The 20,043-nt window shown below is 46.6% G+C and overlaps 1 protein-coding gene across 1 annotated transcript in view; it reads right to left on the bottom strand.

Annotated features, from left to right (window-relative positions):
* Window positions 1–20,043, bottom strand: part of Abl (tyrosine-protein kinase Abl) — a 130,754-nt gene that overhangs the window by 90,492 nt on the left and 20,219 nt on the right. Inside the window, exons 2-3 of the mRNA XM_070524361.1 lie at window positions 15,948–16,148; window positions 1,626–1,924 (exon numbers count right to left, since the gene is read on the bottom strand). Coding sequence (XP_070380462.1) covers window positions 1,626–1,924; window positions 15,948–16,148 — 500 coding nt within the window. The remainder of the gene's footprint in view (window positions 1–1,625; window positions 1,925–15,947; window positions 16,149–20,043) is intronic.

Below are 20,043 nucleotides of genomic sequence, written 5' to 3'. Positions count from 1 at the left end.
AACTGATAGCAAGCTAATTGGTATTAGACGAACTTTTGTCACTAGTGAGATTCTCTAAGATGCTGGAAAGTCAACCTCAACTGTCCTAACATACTCTCAACTCACGTGCAATGCCTCAGTGCTGCGTTTCACAGCTTTAAAGAGTTTATTTTGGTTTAGGTGAGAGTCACCTGCATCTCAGCGTCAGCCAACATTTTTCTTTTTGAGCTCAACCTCCTTCCTCCTCAAGTCCCGCCCAGCCTGAAGGTTCGACGATGCCTCTGCGGCTATCACAACTTTTCGCTTGAAAGCGGCACTGTAGTGGCATCTCCTGCTTGGTGCCATCGCGATAACACCACGCCGCACACCGATACGGCCGACACGACACAGGTCAAAATGTCGACCTCGCTTGTGTACGCTTGGGATACTCGCATGGCTAGTAGTGGCTGCGATACTGACTTTTCTAGATGACGATAGCTATGCACCATATTTAGCAGTTTCAATGAAAAACTGACCCGTTTTTTTAACATCCTCGAATCTAAGCCGACCCTAGAGTTTGGAATATGATTATTTGAAAAATACTATCAGCCTAGATTTGAATAAATACGGTGTATTGCATTGATGCATTTGAAGCAAGCTTTTTTAGTATTGTAAGCATATTAAAGACCATTATGCAGTGTGACTGAATTGCCACATTTGTACCAACAAACTAAACCAATTTTGCATGTATTATATGTCACTTGTATCAAGATGCTGCTTCTGGTACCCAGTGCCAGCGCAATAGCCACAGGGTTACCACATATTCTGCATGGTCACTGGAACACGTGCCCGTGCACAGTCATGTCAGTGCATAGCCATGGTGCAAAAAAGAAAAAAGAAAAAAACAGCATTTTTGAGATTCGAGACAACACTGAACCATGGACAGCTATCCTTGCCCAGCTCACAGGGCTACACAAATTGAGCCTGGACATTAAGTTTTTGCAACTGTTGCCCAAGTTTCCTGTGAAATTTTATTTAAACATGCACAACATGGCAGCCAACAGGATAGGTTAGGAGCACATAAGATTACTTTCACTGTGAGAACACACAAACCTTAATTTAACAAAATTTTCTTTAGTTTCAAACTGCAAGTACAGTTTCTATAAACCCAGGTTTGACCATGTATCTGTAAAATTGAGACTAAGTGGCACTGAGCTACACATGAATTCGTTATATAATTCAGTAATAAGCTAAATGTTGTTGTTTTCATTTCCATGTAATGTATTGCATATGGCCATTAGATTGCTTTGTGGCAGCACTTATTGAGGGGCTATGCATGAACACACTGGTGGAGAAGAGTAAGGTTCCTTGGCATGCTGTGAAGGCTGGTGGGGTTCCCAGAGGCCAGAAATTTGGGAACTGCTGGTGTAAGAGGTAACAATGGTCACAATAGCAACAAAACCTGTACAGGTGGATTATGTCTAAAAAGAAATATGCCGTCACATTGAACTGATGCTGCCTCAAAGCCATGCTTCGCTCATGGTAGCAGCAGGCATGGCTCAGCAGCAGCAAGAAGCTGTCACAACAGTGCCTTGCTTGTGAAACTGCTTCAGAGATTTGAAGTTGAGTAGTTAAGTAAGGTATGGTATACTGACTACAACACTCACCTTCCCCTCAGAGTCTTCATTGATGCGGTAGTGGTAGACTCTCCCTTCACAGCGCAAGGAAATGGAGCGCTGGCCAGGGCTGGACTCAGACTCACGCACCAGAAAGCTGCCATTGATGCCGCTGCTAAGCAGGTACTCAGCTGCATTGCGTGCAATGGGCCCATGGTACCAGGAATGCTTCTCTAGGCTGTTGACAGGCGTCACATAGTTGGAGGGCACCCAGCCCACCTGCCCCGAACGGCCCTGTGCCTCACACCACTCGCCTGTCCGGTTGTATGACACTACTTTCACCTGCTCCCCTGCAATGGCAATGTCAGCAAAAAAAAAACATATCAGCCACCACAAGAACATACACACAGTGAGGAGCAAAGCTGTCACTACGCAGTCGTGCCCTTCCCCAAGTAGCACTGTACATTAAGCTCGTTACTTATCAACATGAGCATGTCAAATTCAAATTATGCTGCATCATAAATACCCAGTTAATAGCACTGTTGCCAAAAAAAGTCTCTTGTTACAGAAGCCCTGTGACATTTCTTGAGTATGGTAAACAAAACCATAAACTTGCTATAGTCGATTCCAGATATATCAAACTCAGAGATACTGAATTATTGTCTATATCGAGCAGTTGCAAAATTCCCTTGAAAATCCCATGCAAAAGTATAATGATGTACCATGTGCACATCGAACTCCTGTTCACTGCCACATTGGATATATTGAATGCTGTGCCACACGGCGTCCCTGCAAGTCCACTCCTCCGAACGAAGACGCCCGATCACTTCTCGCATTGCTGGAAATATTTGCTGCTAGCAAATGACACTGTTTTGGCAGATGCTGCCAATCTAGAGACTCAACCTGAAGGGCAGTACGTGCCATGGAGGAAAAATGAGCAGGGTGCTCTCAGTTCTGCTTCCTGTGCATATGGATGGCTTGTGCAAACTGTAGCCATTCATCATTGGCAAGAGCAGATCACCACTCTGCTTCAAGAATGTGAAAGGCTTCCCAGTCTGATACGCGTTCCACAAGAAAGCCTGAAAGGCACTGAACCTTTTCACTGAGTGGCACCGGACATGGGATGCCGTACTGAAGATGCTGCACCATTAGGTTTGTCTTTTTGGGCTTTCTGCAAACAGCATTTTAGGATTTCACGAGCTTCAAAAACGAATACGACCAAAACCTACACTGTGAGAGATCTTTACATCACAGTTTCAATTTAACAATACCACTGCCCCACAAGCCCATACTTGACAGAAAGACTACTGCAGCACATAAGAAGAGATGCATAGACTTCTCTTAGGGTAGTCAAGAATGAAGACTGGTTCCAACAGAAAATTGGTTTCGAAACCCAACTGAACGGTCTGCCTGGCTCGTTGCCCACGTATGATGATTGGTCATTTAAACAGCGTGCTGTTGGTGTTTAAAGGGACCCTGAAACAATTTTGACGACATTGTACAAAAGCACTGAGTAGGTCCTTATGATCATTATTTGACGCATCTAAGTGCTTCGCGTTAAGTGTGTAATTTCTTATAAAGTTTTTAAAATGTACATCGCTGCCAATCGCAGCACACTGCTCGGCTGAATTTTCAGCCGCCCCTACCCATTTGGCATAAATTGCACTAATGATGTCAGTAGGGCGAGCTATCCGATTGGCTGCCCAGGGCGTGTCATCGATAACTTTTCCAACTTTACGGTGAACGAATGTTGTTCGCAATAGTTGGAATGTTAGTTAATTTGTTTCTGTATAAAGAAAGTAACAGAAGGAGAATTGCACAAGAACAATTTCTCAGTACACTTAAGCACTTCCGGCACATGGCCAGTACTGTCTGCTTGTGTCAGTCCGGGGGTGACATCTACGTGAAGCCGAGGCCGAAGCAGTGGGTTGCTTCTGCCGAGGGGTCATAAAGGTCCAAACACCCGGCATCAGCTCAACGCCCCTCTTCAGCTGAAAGCCCCGCATCAGCTGAAAGCCCCGCGTCAGCTGAAAGCTCCGCATCAGCTGAAAGCCCCGCGTCAGCTGAAAGCCCCGCGTCAGCTGAACACCCCGCATCAACTGAACACCCCGCATCAACCGAACACCCCGCATCAACCGAACACCCCACATCAACCGAACACCCCACATCAACTGAACACCCCCCACAAGGTTACGCGCAAAGGCGGGGGGGGGGTCCAACCTCCCTGTGCTTGTGCCTGTGGAGTCGCAACACACCAAATGCCTGCTGAGGCAGACGCCCCTGCGGGGCACTTTAAGAAGGTAATAGGAGAACAAAAGCTAACTGTGGAGCGCTGCACATCTAAACCAGCATGGGCATGGACCAAAGTCAGAGCAGAGCATGATACATCAATGCGCTGTGCCAATCACAATCTTCCAGAGTCAGCAACGAGAAGTACACCTGACCTAAAATGTTATTGAAGCACTGTATCTACTCATAAAAAAAAGCACCCTCAATGCCAAATAGGTTTGGACTGCGAGGTACAGTGATGTGGTCATGTTTCTTCACAAGAAGTTTAACCCGTACCTGTCAGCTTGTGAACTATCCGAAATGTGTCAAGCACAAGCAATAATGACATGCAGCCTTGATGACCATGAGTGGGCCCTCTACAAACTGCTCTTAACCCTTTGAGGGCCACCACCATACAGGTACTATGATGAAAACAAGTTAAATATGGCAATGGCCATAGATGTGCAGCAGCAACCGAACATACGAAAAAAGCAAGTCTTTCAGAATTAATTGCCATCTAATGTTGCTCCAAACGTGCTACAACCTTCCATGGCCTCTAGCAAACTTCTTGGCATGCTGGAGCCACTTCGTTTCCATCAATACTGATTTTTCACTCCGCTCTATGGTGCTCCCACCATGATAGTTTGGGAGTACAGACGAACCCACTTATAACAAAACGGGTTTTAACAATATATCGGTTATAACAATGAAAAGCTGCTGCACCATCAACTTATGTATGTTTTCTATGGGGAAATAGCCTGCTTACCACAATGTCCCCATGCAGTATTATCAGTTATAATGAAGTCTGGCTGCTGCGTGCCTATGCCGAAAGGTAACGGCATGCGAAATCTTTAAAAAGAAAAAGTGAAATGAAAGCCTGTGGTATTTTCGAAGGTGGAAGTCAGACTCCAGTTGTCCCGATGTAAAAAGCCATTTATTGAACACATACAACCATATATATATAACGAACAACAGAAGCGCCCCCTGGGGGGGGAATAAAGAACTCAAACGAATAACGAAACTGAATACAACATACTCCGCACCCTATTCTTAGTGATTAGTTGTTAGTAAGTATTAGTAAGGAAACCCCAAGGCATGCACACTGTACTTATTTACACGTATTTACAGAGTATGTATACAACGTCAGACTGCCAACTAGTTGGTCTGATAGTTTTGGAGACAGGCCGGTAGCTGGCGCTCTCGGGTCGGCCGCTTTGAATGTCGCACTGGCGACGATGGCGACGGGCTCGTAGACTGCTGCTGCAGTATGCCAGGAGACCGCGCCTGCGTCCTGGGGGAAGGTGGCCTTAGCACAGCAGGCTGCAGCACATCAGGGGACCGCGGCTGCGGCGTGGCGGGCTGCAGAGCATTGGGAGACCGCGGCTGCGACGTGGCAGGCTGGCCTGGGTCCCAGGTGCCCCTCTCCGGAACCCTGGAAAGCTTGGAAGCATTCCACGTACGGCCGTCTCCAAGTTGGAAAGAGGCTGCTCCCCTCCTCTTGATCACCTTAGTTGGTGAAGAAAAGGCGCAGTCTCCCTTGAAATGAACGGATGGTTTTTCGATACGGACAAAGTTGCCTACAGCTATCTTCGTCTTCTTTGCAGCTCTCGTTTTGTCTGTGTAGTGCTTGCTGCTCTGCTGTTGATGCCGAACCCTTTGACGAAGTCGCGCCAATTCCTTGGCTGGGTCTTCCGCAAATGCTGGTGCTGAGAAACTCATGACATCCAGCCTGGTTCGGGGCATTCTACCATGCAGCAGAACTGCTGGGGCGACCCCGGTGGTGGCGTGCGGAGTACGGCGGTAAATGGCAAGATATTCTGTGACAGCTTGCTGGAGTGGTCGTCTTTCGAGGAGTGAGACTTGAATGTAGTTTTTCAATGTGCGATTGAAACATTCTATTTGCCCATTGGCTTGGGCGTAGTATACCGAAGAATGTGAAAGACTGATGCCTTTGTTTTGCAGGAAAGTGATGAACTCACGCAAAGTGAACTGAGGTCCAGTGTCACAAACGATCTCTTCTGGGTAGCTTTCACAGGCAAAAACACTTGTTAAAAAGTCTTTCACGGTGCTCTTGGACACTTCGCTGCAAAAATATACCTCTGGCCATTTAGAATGGTAGTCAAGAAGCATTACAGCAAATATGCTGTTGTGAGCTGCATGCTCAAAAGGAGCAACCATGTCTAGGCCAAGCTTCTGCCATGGTAGCTCAGGCCATTCAACAGGTTGCAACGGTGCTGGTGATGTTTTGGCAGTCTCATCTGCCTCCAGGCAGATATGGCAGTTTTTTACTGCCGTTTCCAGTTGCTAATACATTCGTGGCCACAAGAACTGCTCACGCAGTCGTGCCTTCGTGCACATGATACCCGGATGCATCTCGTGCGCGGAGCTGATGATCTGAGCCGTGAGGGATGACGGAACGAGGCGCTCTCCACGCAGTAGCAGGTTATCGACAACAGAAAGTTCTTCCCGAATGGGGTAGAATGGTTTCCCCTCTTCTGGTATGGACTTCTTTGGCGGCCAGCAACTCAGCACGAATGACTTGATGGTTTCCAAGCAACTGTCGTCGAGGGCGGCCTGCCTGAACTTCTCCTTTGTCACTCACGCAGGCTGGCTCATTGAACGAGACAATTTCTTCCTCCTTAGCAATCTCTGCCTCCGAGGTAGGTGCTGGCAGCCGAGAAAGTGCATCTGCTACAGTGTTTGTGGACCCCTTGCGGAATTCAACAGTGAAATTGTAGCAAAATAGTCGTGCACTCCAGCGTGCGATTCAGAGTGGGCGTCTTCCATGTCCTTGTGACGACAGCAAGGACACCAGTGCCTGGTGGTCTGTTCACGTTGTGAAATGGCGACCCCAAAGGTACGTGTGCCATCGTCCACATGCCCAAATACATGCAAGAGCTTCTCGTTCACCGACCGAACATTTTCTCTCCGCAGGCGACAGTGTACGAGATGCGAAAGCGACTGTGCAGAGCTCGTGGCCACTTTGTTGCTGCAGTACTGCTCCCAGGGCATAGTCGGACGCATCGGTCGACACAATGACTGGCAGTGACGGATTGAACATCTGGAGGACTGTACTTAACGAAAGCATTTCCTTGACCCTCCTGAAACTGCTGTCTGCTTCGGCAGACCAGATGAATGGCTCATTTTTGCAAAGTAAGACTCTCATAGGCTAAACCACTTGTACCAAATGTGGAACAAACTTGGAGTAGTATTCTACGAGACCCAGGAACGAACGAAGGGTGGCAACATCAGTTGGCACTGGTGTGTTAACTATGGAGTCTAGCTTCTCTGGAAGTGGCGAAATACCATGTGCAGTGACCTTGTGCCCCAGAAACGCAAGTTCTGGAATGTCGAAGAGGCATTTGTTGTTCAGTTTTAGACCTGCGTTCTTGATCTTTTGCAGCACGGTCATCAAGTTTGAAAAGTGCTCTTCTGCGGTCCTGCCAAAAATGATGATATCATCGATGCAGAACAACACACCAGGGCAGCGGTCAAGGATTGGCGCCATCATCTTGCCGCTGGGGCAGAAACCAACCCAAAGCAAACTCGTTTAAAATGGAAAAGGCCGTCATGAGTGATGAAAGCCGTCAGATCCCTGCTGTCAGGGTGCAAGGGAACCTGATGGTAAGCGGAAGCCAAGTCAAGTTTTGAGAAGTGTGTAGCACCTACCAAAGCATGAAGCAGCTCCTCCGTGTGGGGCAACGGGAAACTGTCTGGAATACCGTATTTACTCGCATATTGATCGCACTTTTTTGTCAGAAAAAATTGACCCAAATTCAGGGGTGCGATCATTACGCGAATTAAATTTCCCGCGGAAAAAAAAAAATTTTTTTTTTCGTCCCGCGTTTGCTGCGGGATGCGGGTGCGGGACACCAAAACAAAAATGGCGGCCGGCGGAGCAAGCCGAATGCGCCGAACGTGATCTTTTTTTTTCCTTCTCGTGAGTACATTACGTGCATTGAACCAGTTTCTTCCGTGTCAGTGATGAATAATATAGTTAATATCGGCAAGTTTGCCGCAATAACGTAGCCATGTGCACTTAGAGGGGACAGAAACAGATGGGCGCGCTTAGCTGCCAGTGACAGAAACCCATGGCCGGCGTGCTGCGGAAACTGCGGCATCTGTTTTCACTACTATCCTAACACGGCACGTTTCCGCTAAGGGTGGGCGAATATCTTAGCTGTGTTACAAGCGTTGGCGTATGAATAGGGCACACTTTTAACGTATCAGTGTAAACGTGGCTACTATCATTGCCGCGCGAGATTTGTTGCGTGCTCACGAGTGCAGATGAAAAGAATCGAAAGGTGCCTTTTTTGTTTTTGTTGACTACAACCATTATAAAGCCTACCCATAATAAAGGCAAGTTTGGTTGTACCTCTTTTTGCCATGGAAGTGCGGAAAGTGATGAAAGTAATGAAATGAGGCATCTACTTAAGCATGTTTGGTGCGTGCAGACGAGTCGTTCGCGTAGCATTCAACAGATGGTAAGCGCGATCATTATTAGCTAGGCTTGGCACACGACATATCGCTGCGGCAAGTTCAGGGTGCGATCATTACACGGGAAATAAAAAAAATCGAATTTTGACGACAAAATTCAGGGGTGCGATCATTACGCGAGTGCGATCATTATGCGAGTAAATACGGTAGCTATGTTCGGCTCTCAAAGGTCTACACATATCCTGATGCCACCATCTTTCTTGTTAACAACAACAATGGGGGACACCCATTCAGAAGCATCGATGCGTTCGATGATGTCAAGGCTCGGCAACCTCTGAAGCTCATTTGACACTGGTGACCGGAGAGGCAGACAGCAGACGGCGAAGCTTCGAAGTTACAGGCTGCACGCCTTGCCACATCTTGATGCGATGCGTGAACCCCTTAGCAAGACCCAACTCGGGACTGAAAAGTGAACTGAACTCATGTGCTAAGACTGGCGGAAGATCTTTGTCACGGGGCTGCGCGCTTGACGGTGCAGAAACGGAACAGGATAGCGGGTCAGTGACAGTCGGAAGCGAAGCAACGGACGGAGAGCAGAACCCTCAATGCGAAGATTCAAGGCTTTAATGCCGTTAAGACCGATCAGACAAGTTCCTCGATGAACAACATAAAAGCGTAGCGACGCTGTGCGGCCTTTAAACCGAATGTCTACCTGGAAACAACCTAGCACGGAAATGGGCCATTGAGAGTAGTCAAAGTAACATGCAGAGCAGGCAGGAGCAGAACGCTCTGAAAATATCAACTGAATTCCTGCTCTGACAGGATTGAAACAGACGACCCTGAATCGACAAGGAATGCCAGAGTGACATTCGCGACTTGCATTTGACCGTATTTACTCGCATAATGATCGCACCCCTGAATTTTGTTGTCAAAATTAGATTTTTAAAAATTTCCCGTGTAATGATCGCACCCCGAACTTGCCGCAGTGATATGTCGTGTGCAAAGTTTAGCTAATACTGATCGCGCTTACCATCTGTCCAATGCTACGCGAACGACTCTTCAAGACAAGCCAAGCAGTCTGCATGCACCAGACATTCTTAAATAGATGCCTCATTTCATTACTTTCATCACTTTCCGCACTTCCATGACTAAAAGAAAGCTGCAACCAAACTTACCTTTATTATGTGTAGGCTTTATAAAGGTTGTGGTCAACAACAACAAAAAAGGCGCCTTTCGATTGTTCTCATCTGCACTCGTGAGCACGCAACAAATCGCGAGCGGCAATGATAGTAGCCACGTTTACAATGATACGTTAGAAGTGTACCCTATTCATACGTTGACGCTAGTAACACAGCTAAGATATTCACCCACCCTTAGCGGGAAACATGCCGTATTAGGATAGTAGTGAAGACAGATGCCGCAGTTTCCGCAGCATGCCGGCCATGTGTTTCTATGTCACTGGCAGCTAAGCGCGCCCATCTGTTTCTGTCCCCTCAAAGTGGACATGGGTAAGTTATTGCCGCAAATTTGCCGATATTAACAATATTATTCATTACTGATACGGAAGAAACTGTTTTAATGCACGTAATGTACTCACGAGAAGAAAAAAAAAATCGCGTTCGGGGTGTTCGGCTTGCTCTGTTGGCCGCCATTTTTGTTTTGGTGTCCCGCAGCAAACGCGGACCGAAAAAATTTTTTTTCTTTCCGTGGGAAATTTAACCCGCATAATGATCGCACCCCTGATTTTGCATCAATTTTTCTGACAAAAAAGTGCGATCATTATGCGAGTAATTACGGTGAATATGAATTCCGCTACGCGCGGAACGTTGCAATGTCAAAGCTTGCTCAGCACTGCTAGATGACGAAACATCTTCACGAAATTCAACTTCACGGACTCGGCCTTGCATTTGAGTTCATTTGCAGTTGCATACCCTTTGAAAGTGGCCCTTGCGACCGCAAAACAAACAAGTCTTGCCATGCGCTGGGCACTGCGGCGCTGACGCGATGTGGTTCCGCGAACTGCATCGGAACCAATGTGGCGAACCGGAGCGGTTACTTTGTTCTCTGTTCCGCTCAGGGGGGCGGTTCCACTGCGGCACATGCGAGCCGCCCGCGCTCCTCGTTAAATTCTGCTGCAAGGGGACTGCCGGCTGTGAATTTTTTTGCGAAGAATGCGAGGATGGTTTACAACACTGCCGCAATGAAATTGCTTCGACTGAAGCAGAAAGCTCCTTTAGCTCTTCAGCCGCCTGCTCAAACTGAAGTGCAATTCGAACTGAATTTTCGAATGAAAGTGTGGAACCCTCGAGCAGTAACCGCTCACGTACGTGTTTGGAAGCAACGCTGGCAACAAATTGATCCCGCAGAGCATCATCTTGCGAGGCAAACGAACAATGAGACGCTAGCTCCCGTAAAGCGGCAACAAAGTCATGAACGGACTTGTCTGTGTTTTGGCTGCAGTGATGAAAGCGATGACGTTCAACGATAATGTTGCATGACGTCGAAAACTGGTGCCGTAATACGGCGAGTGCAGAGTCGTATTCGTCAGAAGGGGCCACGACAGACTTGTCATCGTCGAGTGCTGCAGCACTTGGCGCTGCTGGTGCTGCGGCGCTGGTCCCTGCATGTAGCGCCTGATAAATACGCTGGCCCTCCGCCCCCAAACAATACAAAAGAACAGCCTTGCGTTGCTCAGGCTTGATTGCGGCAGCTCCGTATGCCAGCAAGTACACATTGAACATCTGCTCCCACTGCACCCATGGCTATGACGGACAGCTGGACGTCAGAAGGAAAAACGGCGAAGCAAGCCCGGTGAAGCTCAGGGTGGGTGGATCCGGATGGCACAGCGGGGCTGGGGTACCGTATTTACACGATTGTAAGTCGACTCGAATGTAAGTCGACCCCCCCATATCGCGTGACCGAAAAAAAAAAAAAAGAGTGCATACCCGAGGGCGCATTCGATAACGAAAATTTATTAGTAGCTGACATGGTCACTGGACTACTCGTCTTCACTAGTGCTGCCATCGTCATCGTTGCTGCGGTCCCACAGCGCGTCGTGGTCCAGCGAAATTTCAAATTTGGCAAACATCTTGCAGAACAGCAGCCCACGCCAAATGCACCTAACCACACGCAGCCGTCAGGGAGGCTCTTTTGACAGGTCCGGTTAGCGTAATTTCGCAGTCTTCTGCCGCCAGCCACTCGTTGTACTCACGGCGGAGCAGAACCTTAAAATTAAGGCGAAGGTCCGGGCTTGTTTCATGACCACGTCGCACTTCACTGGCAGGGACCGATCACGCATTTCAGCGACGTACGCCGCGAGCTTAGCATACAGCTCCGGAAAGCGTCCAGACTTCGGCACGTGGGAAATTTCTCACTTGCCGTCACAGGTAAAAATTTCGCTTCGCTGCAGTCGCCACTCTCGCACCACCCGTTTAGAAACATCGAAATTGCGGCCCGCTGCGCAGCGATTTGTTTCTTCGGCGTAAAGGATGGCAGCCCTCTTGAACGCTGCTGTGAACGAGTCCCGAACGATTAGTGGGCCTGGAGCACTCATGACTACTGGGGAAGCATAGAAGTAGCACGTAGCCGGCAGTCAAGTGGAACGCGTCTAGCCTTTTAACAGAAAAGAGAAACCCGCAAGCGCTGTCTGCTCTTCCATGAACTACCGCAAGCGCCGCCGTTCTGAGGGTGATAGTGATAGTGATCTAGGGAAAGGAAGGACGCTTGGTTCTGCAACCCGTCAGGGAGCACGGCGAAGCGTCATCAGGGGAGAGGGAATGGGTAGTGAAAGATGATAGAGAAAGAGGGAGGATGTGGCCTCCGCTGCAAATGGGAACAGCGGCGCTTCCATCAACTATCGACACCCCCTCACCCATCATTGTTGCATGCACTGTAAAACTCTCAAAAATGTTGAAAAACCCTTCCGAAAAGCGAACAAACACGCGGGATAGCGAAAAGATACGGGTAGGGCCATAGAGGAACCATAAAATTGTAGCTACATTGTAGCTCCCGTTGGTATCGTTTTTTTGGCGGCGCCATGTTTTGGTTTCGGTTGTAAGTCGACCCCCCAACTTCAGACTTTCAAATTTAAAAAAAGGGGTCGACTTACAATCGTGTAAATACGGTATATTCCCAACATCCTCGTCACCAATGTGGTATTTTTGAAGGTGCAAACATCCTCGTCACCAATGTGGTATTGTTGAAGGTGGAAGTCAGGCTCCAGCCATCCCGATGTAAAAAGCCGTTAATTGAACACATACAACCACATATATAACGAAGAACAGAAGCGCCCCCTGGGTAATAAAAAACTCATATGTATAACAAAACTGAATACAACAGAGCCCCTGCAAAACCCGAACTGCCGCCGCGCTTCTCTACATGAGAGATGCACGCAGCCTCACCCACATCTCTCCTGTCGCCCTCCCGCCCCTACGAACACGAATGGGCTGCGATGGGCTGCACCCATAGCTCTGCGCTGCGCCACCCTCCCATCACAAATGGACCATTACAACTGCGCTGATAACACTGCTCCCAGATTGTTCACTCGGCCCTCACAGTTGATTCTTTATTCTATGGCTTTCATTCTGCTCAATTCTGCGAATGGATTAAGTCGCTCATGCTAGTCTTTGTTGCATCAAAGACATTCCTGGCCACGTTGCTTCTCAGCCTCGTTTGACTTGCTGCCGAAACGGAAGATGGCTGATCCGCTGATCATCGGCAATGCAAGATGTTGCCAGTGAAAAGAAAGCACATTACTATACGTTTGGAAACGAAGCGCTTCAAACCAATGAGGCGATCGTCACGAATGCGCTTGCATCGGACAGCAACGGTGACGGCCATGATGGCAGTGCTGATGCAGTAGGGCAGGCTGCCTCAACATTGTCCCCGCGGGAGGTCCTGTAGATAATTCAGTCCATCACAGGTTTGTTTTCACGAGGGACCTTCCGCTTCACAATGTGCAGCACCTGGATGCCTTGAGAAAGATGTCGGAAAGCTTTGCGTAAAGTAAGCAAGGCTGACAGGCATGAGGTTTTCTCGTACAAGCCAGTGGGATGTACGCAGCAAGATGCCTGTGGCGACCTCGCTCCAGCATTTCTTCTGGATTTCTCAAGCTGAGATGATGCCGTCGCAACCTTCCCGCATTTTTTAAAAGGTGCCTTTTGGGGCAACCGAAGAGATGCCTTGGCAGAGCTCGTATGTCACTTGCTGCCCGTGACCCTTTTTTGCAGTTGTTATAGCAGTGCCATTCCTGAACGCCGACAGCCGTGGCTTATTATGCCATCAGAGTGCACAGGAAGCAGAGTTAAACAGTTAAACGAGTCAACACAATCAGAAGCCGGATGGAGGAAAGTGGTGGGGAAGTGACTCCCCGCCATTATGGTTTTCTCGGAACAGCTACGCCATCCTTCATTTTTTTTCATGCAACCCGGTTATAACAATGGAATTTTCGTGGCACTTCAATATTGCTATAAGCGGGTTCCACTGTAATATTTCTACTTCACCTAGACTACTACCCCGTGCTCATGCCCGCAATTGTACACTTCATAATCAGCATTCCCACGCAGGTCATTTAGAGTTTAGGGCTACAGAAAAACCAATTCCAATCTCGTTTCCTTAAAGCGCTATCGCAAGATGCTTGCCCGCATGGCTCTCCTGCAGGCATGCGATTTCTTTGTTTACAGGCTGGTGCTTGCAAGCCGGCGACAGTAACGCATTTGCGTTCCTTTTTGCGAGGCACTTAAGGGCTGATAAAATCTAGTCTAGTGATCTAACACTTCATTTACTGCAAGTTTCTCACACGCTTTGTTTTTCTGACAGGTGTGCACCACTGAGCTTGCTTGCGGGTTCAGTGGTGCGGGCTCGCAGGGCACGCCTCGCTTTCGCTGTGACAGCGTGTCGCTGGGGGTGTATTTAACAATGTACATTCCTTTCCATTCTTTCGGCACTCCATCATTGATTTGGACGTAGATAGAAGGCCATCACACTGCTGTCTTTGCTGGAATGGCATCCACAGCGCGACACATGATAAACATGGAAAATAAAACAGAATGTTTCAAAATATGGAATCTAGATCCGTCAAACCTATATAAAACAAAAATAAGTAGTGTGTATTATTACAGCTGTAAAAGATTAATTATCGTAGTTTATCCTTGTATTCAACAATAAACTGTGTGAAAAAATGCACGTCAGGAAAATCTCATCGCTTTAATGGCCACTTAAATTATTCACTTGTTCTTTCTTGAAATAAGTCACTCTAAAGAATTTAAACCTGCAATAAATAAAATGTGACCCTCAAAGAGTTACACACTCAATATATCAAGACCTGTTAGGCACTCTTTAAGCATACTGTAATGCAACTTGGCAAAACATGCACTACTGATTGAACCTATTACTGATTTTGGGCACTACTGTCAAACCCGGCTATATCAAACTCGCAAAATAACGCCGATCAGTTCGATATAGAGCATAATTCGATATAAACCTGCTGAATAATTGGATGTCATAAAAGCACATACCATTCATAAAATCACTTTATTGATGAAACTAGCTTTCTGCTTGGGCAATTTCACTGCCTACGACGCACGCACTTCTCCACATTGTCTAAGGAGTCGGGAGCAGCTGAGGCCACAACCTTCCGCATTCGCGCAGAAGTACCGGACTAGTGTGAGCGCACCAATCCCTTCAGAGGATGTAGGCAAAGGACCGTCGTTGATTTCCTCATTGTGCCCACTTTCACTTGTGCTCGGTACGATGTCGGCAATGTAGTCTTAGTTTTCGGGCTCTCCCGTGGTTGCGACACTATCATTTGCACTCACAAACTCGTCCACTGTTGATTCGTCAACAGCTTCTGGAAATTCTGACAGCTCGCTCCAAGTTTCGACAACACCGGCAACGGCTGCGTCGCATTCGCTAGAATTTACAGTCATCACCGAGCATGCGGAAGCCGGCACGGCTGAAGCAATTTCGGATGCACCACTCGTACACGGCCATGCGTACGCGTCGGGCGCCACGGGCACCGGGGTGAGAGTTTGGCCGCATTAGCCCTAATTTCCCCCTTATATTCCTCAAGATCGTCCTGAGAGTTCCTCGGAATCATTCACGCTGCGGGGATCCGACACATCCGACTTCTCACCGCGTTCGACCCGAGTTATGATTTCGAGCTTCACGACGAAAGGCAAATTCTGCCGCTTTATCACGGCAACACTGCGGGAGAAGGCCCACAAGGCACACACACAATGGACCAGAAAAGCACTGAGACAACTCGCACTTTCGCTATTTTGCAAGACGAGGGCACAAGAGCCTCTGATTGGCTGTCTGAGCAAGCGCTGAGGGCGGGCCAGGATCATCTTTTGCAGGGGGGTGTCGACGGCTCGCCCGAAGCAGCGCGGTCACGGTAGGGAGAGCGGTTGGATGGAGCCGCGCCGTCAAGTTTGCCTGCAACCGCAGGGGAAAGCCAACTTCCGGGGGCACTTTTCCGCTGCTTGACGTTAGATATATCGGGAGTCGCTGCTATTTTTGTTCGATGTAAACGTAACTTTTGCTGTATATACTCATTGTAACTATACCGTGCCCAGAAATTGTTCGATATATAGAATCATTCGATGTAAACGGGTTCGATATAGTCGGGTTCGACTGTAATCATTAAAAAAACAAAGCTCAAGGTCATACCTTTTTTGAGAGAAAGCTGGTTTTCGCCACCCGACTGAAAGTCATAAAGGGCCACAAATAGGTGTGGATCGGCATCTTCTTGGGCCAGTAGATTTTCTTTGGACATCCAGCGGGAGGCTCCTTCAGCCAGAAATCCTCGAAATGACCCAGGGTCGTCCCCATCCGGAATCTCTGGCAAGGGGCGGCTTTGCAAAAGTGCCTCTGCAGACGCAGAAATAATAGTAATAATAAATATTATTAGTAATAATAAATAATAAATAAGCAAATAGAAATGCACACACCAAGCAGTGCCAATGAAAGGGTCCCTGAAACTGTTTGAACAAATTTTGTAGATGCTTAGGGTACAACTACGGTAAATCATTCGCACCAAAATTTGTGTGAAGCGTCTTATATTAAGAGAGCTACGGACGATTACAAGTTACCCTCCCCCATAGCCATGCATTTTCTCCTCAACTTGTTTGCCGAGTAATCGGGGCTAAGCTCCAACTTCACTGGCTTTGCGTCATGATGGGACTTCGTGTCATCTACTTCCAACTGTCTTGGAGCCAGTGCATGAAGCCTCTCCAACCTCGTCGCCAGCCGCCTGGCAGTCGATCCCAAGCGAGAGCTATCGAAGCAGCGTGTGTTGCTAGCATTCTGTCGCAGCGCCGAGTGTGTTTGATATTCCAGTAACTAAAGGCGAGCTGGGCGTTTCGACGGCTGGGTGAAGGTGTAAACTAAAGCCCCTCCATACTACTATTGCTGTGATGAAAGAGCTTCAGCGTAAATATACACAAGTGGCCTGATTGGCCTGCATGGTCCAGCCACAAGGTGTCGCAGAGCTTAACCAGACAAACAGAGCTAATACTGATCTTATCAAGTGTAAAACATTTTAAACATTAAGAAAAACGTGTTCACGATTACGCTCCTGCCAAAAATTTACACCAGCAGCAAAGTAGAATACACTTCATTACTGCTATATATTACTTCTGTATTTTGTTGAGCTGTGTGCCACCAGGTGGCCGCACCATGCAGACTGTTCATGTTTGCACCTCTGCTCATCCCGTGGAACGTCTAGGCTCAGTCTTCCTGCAATTGCGAATACCTGACACACGAAACACAATTGTAGTTGTAATCCTCTGGCATAAAATCATAGCCACAAACACGCTAATCCTGGCACCAATTGGATACCGGCAGTCCGATGTGCTGCAGCCACTCCTCTTGTTTGCTGCCTTGCAGAGGGACACGATGTCGCAGCTTGACATATTGCCAGTCTCTACCGTTTGCAGCCCACAACATAACAAAGGTGAATCATGGTGCTCGCAAAAGGAAAGATCGGGACCAACACTGACCGCAGAGCTCTCGTCAACACGATGCATGTTGTAACACTAGCGGATGACACTTGCTGTGTGCCGGAAGTCTCGAGCGTAGTGACAAATCACCTTATGCATTCTCTTTCTGTTAACTTTATTTTATAGAAACAAATTAACTAACATTCCAACTACTACAAACATTTGTTCGCCATAAAGTCGGAAAAATTATAGATGACGTGCCCTGGGCAGCCAACAGGATAGCGCGCCCTACTGGCATCATATCGTCACCTCGCACAACCTGGTCAGGGGCAACTGAAACCTCCGCTGAGTGGCATTCTGTGATCAGTAGCAATGTACACCTTTAAAACCTTATAATAAATTACACGCTTTATGCAGAGCACTTAGATGCATTTATTAATGATCAGAAGGTCCTACCTTAACGACTCAGTATGTTTGTACTAAATTGTCAAAATCGTTTCAGGGTCCCTTTAACAGTGCCCTTGCATGAGTATCCACTAAACAAATGCAAGCTATGAAGGATGCATGAAAAAGCCTGCAGATTTATATGTACCACATATATAGGAGCTATTGTGCTTGAGCATCTTTGCAATATTACCCCATTTCTTAAAAGTATCACAAAGCACTGACAGCATATGCAAAACTCGATATTCTGGCATGACAACCAACAGGAATTTGAGGGCACCTCTCAAAATATGTTAGACGTATATATGTTACAGATCTAAATGTAGAGGTATATTCATTTATTTATTTATTCATGCAATACCCTCAGCACCTTTACAGGCATTACAGTGGGGGGAAATGCATAACACCAAGTGGATTTTTACACCATGACTTACAGATAAACAATATAGTATGAAAAGTAAGCATAATGATCAAAGGATTATAGACACTGTTCACATGCAGAAAAAAAACAAAAACATATGTAGCACCAATCCAACAAGGCATAAAATGCATAATTTGATATTACATCAACCACTGACAATGGTAGTCTATTTCACTCCCATATTGTTCAAGGAAAAAAAGACATCCTGAACAGTTTTGTGTGCCAAAACATTTCTCGTACTTTATGGACGTGGTCACCTCGAGCTGGTGCAAAATAAAGTTCCAGTATGTACTGTTGCTTGTCCATACCAATTGCTGAGTGAAAGACACTACGAAGAAGTTTCAAACTAAGTATTTTTCCTGTGATTTTCAAGAGATTGCCATTGCAAGTTATTCTTTACTTGTGTAGCTTTAAAGGTAAAACTATAATTTCCAGTAACAAATCTTGCAGCTAAATCTTATACTTTTTCAAGGCGTTCCTTGTCAGCAACCATCAGTGGGTCCCATTTCTCGCATGCACATTCTAAAACAGACCTGACGAATGTTTTGACCAGTAGCTCTTTAGTAGCCACAGTAAAATTTTCAGTGCTGTGCCGTAGAAACCCTAATGACTTGTCTGCACTTGCTATTGCATGATCAACGCGACGATTCCATTTTAAATCAGTGGTAAAATAAACTCCTATGTATTTACACACAGACACCCATGACAATGCAATATTGTCAATATGTACTGAAACAAAAATTTTTTTTTCTTGCTAAATGACATGAAAACGGTCTTAGCTGAATTCAAACTCATGTTCCACTTACAACACCACTGAGCAATGCGGCTGAGATCACACTGTAAAATGCAGCAATCCTCTTCACAACTAATAGGCTTGCACAAAACAATCATCAACATACAATCTCAAATGTGATAGGACTCCTTCCCTGACATGATATAAAATGTTACACATCTCACTTTCATGCTTGAGCAAAGTCTGCACTTGTTCAAACCTGCAAGTCGCAACCAGTTACTGAATGAACTACTTGCATGAAACATCGATGGCTTTAGAAGATATCTGTGGGTGTATATGGCAGCAGCAATCACATAAGTATGTTTTATGGCCAAAGAAACTATGGTATGGCTGTGGCAAGGCAGATGCTGTCTCAGTGACTGCTATGCATTTTGTTGTCCTTCAAGTGTCAAGATCATGTATAATGTTCTCAGATATGAAAAAAGTTTAAAAGGACACCAAACAGAAATACTTTGTCAGCATGGATTGATAGATTACTTTTTTCGGATAGCAAATAGGTCAACCTTAGTGTGAGCTGAGGCTGGGTAACCCAAAAAGGATTCACAAATGACAGCTCACCACTGATGCCTCTTTGAAATTCCCACGCCAGCTCCCCTTGATGTTGGAAATTTTGGCAGCATCTATTTACCATTAGCGAGTTGTGTCCCAATAAAAATGGATGCAGCATATACAAAAAAGCCTTTCCAGATGTTTGATTAACATGTTATACTGCCCATGCCATTGTACAAGGCCTTCATAGTCACAAGAAAATGGCTGTAGAACATCCCTCAACAGCTTGGCTGTAAAAGGGAAGTTTGAACTTTAGCTTCTTCACTGGTGATCTTTTTTTCTACCAAGAAAAGGCAAGTACAGTCATTAAAGGATAACTTGCTAGTCTATACTGACTTGGTATTTCTCTATGTGTTCTTTTAATCCCTTATTCATTAATGATCACCATACCTTTAAAAAAAGTTGAAGTCCTTTAAGTGTCATGTGACTTACATGGTGCCACTTCAAGTCCAGTTCAATGGTAACAGTGGTAAAATTAAATATGCCAGAAATCGGAACAGCAAGTAGAAAAGAGTAAGCAACCATGGGGATGACATTGCTAGTGGCTAAAAAAACAAATTTTGTCATTTTTCTTAACAAGGAACTTTACAGTGGCTTCTTTTGCACAATCTCAAAATA

The sequence above is a fragment of the Dermacentor albipictus genome, chromosome 1 (genome assembly GCF_038994185.2).
Source record: "Dermacentor albipictus isolate Rhodes 1998 colony chromosome 1, USDA_Dalb.pri_finalv2, whole genome shotgun sequence".
NCBI lineage: Eukaryota > Metazoa > Arthropoda > Arachnida > Ixodida > Ixodidae > Dermacentor > Dermacentor albipictus.
The sequence above is the reverse complement of the archived record's forward strand: the minus strand, read 5'-3'. Positions and strand labels throughout refer to the sequence as shown.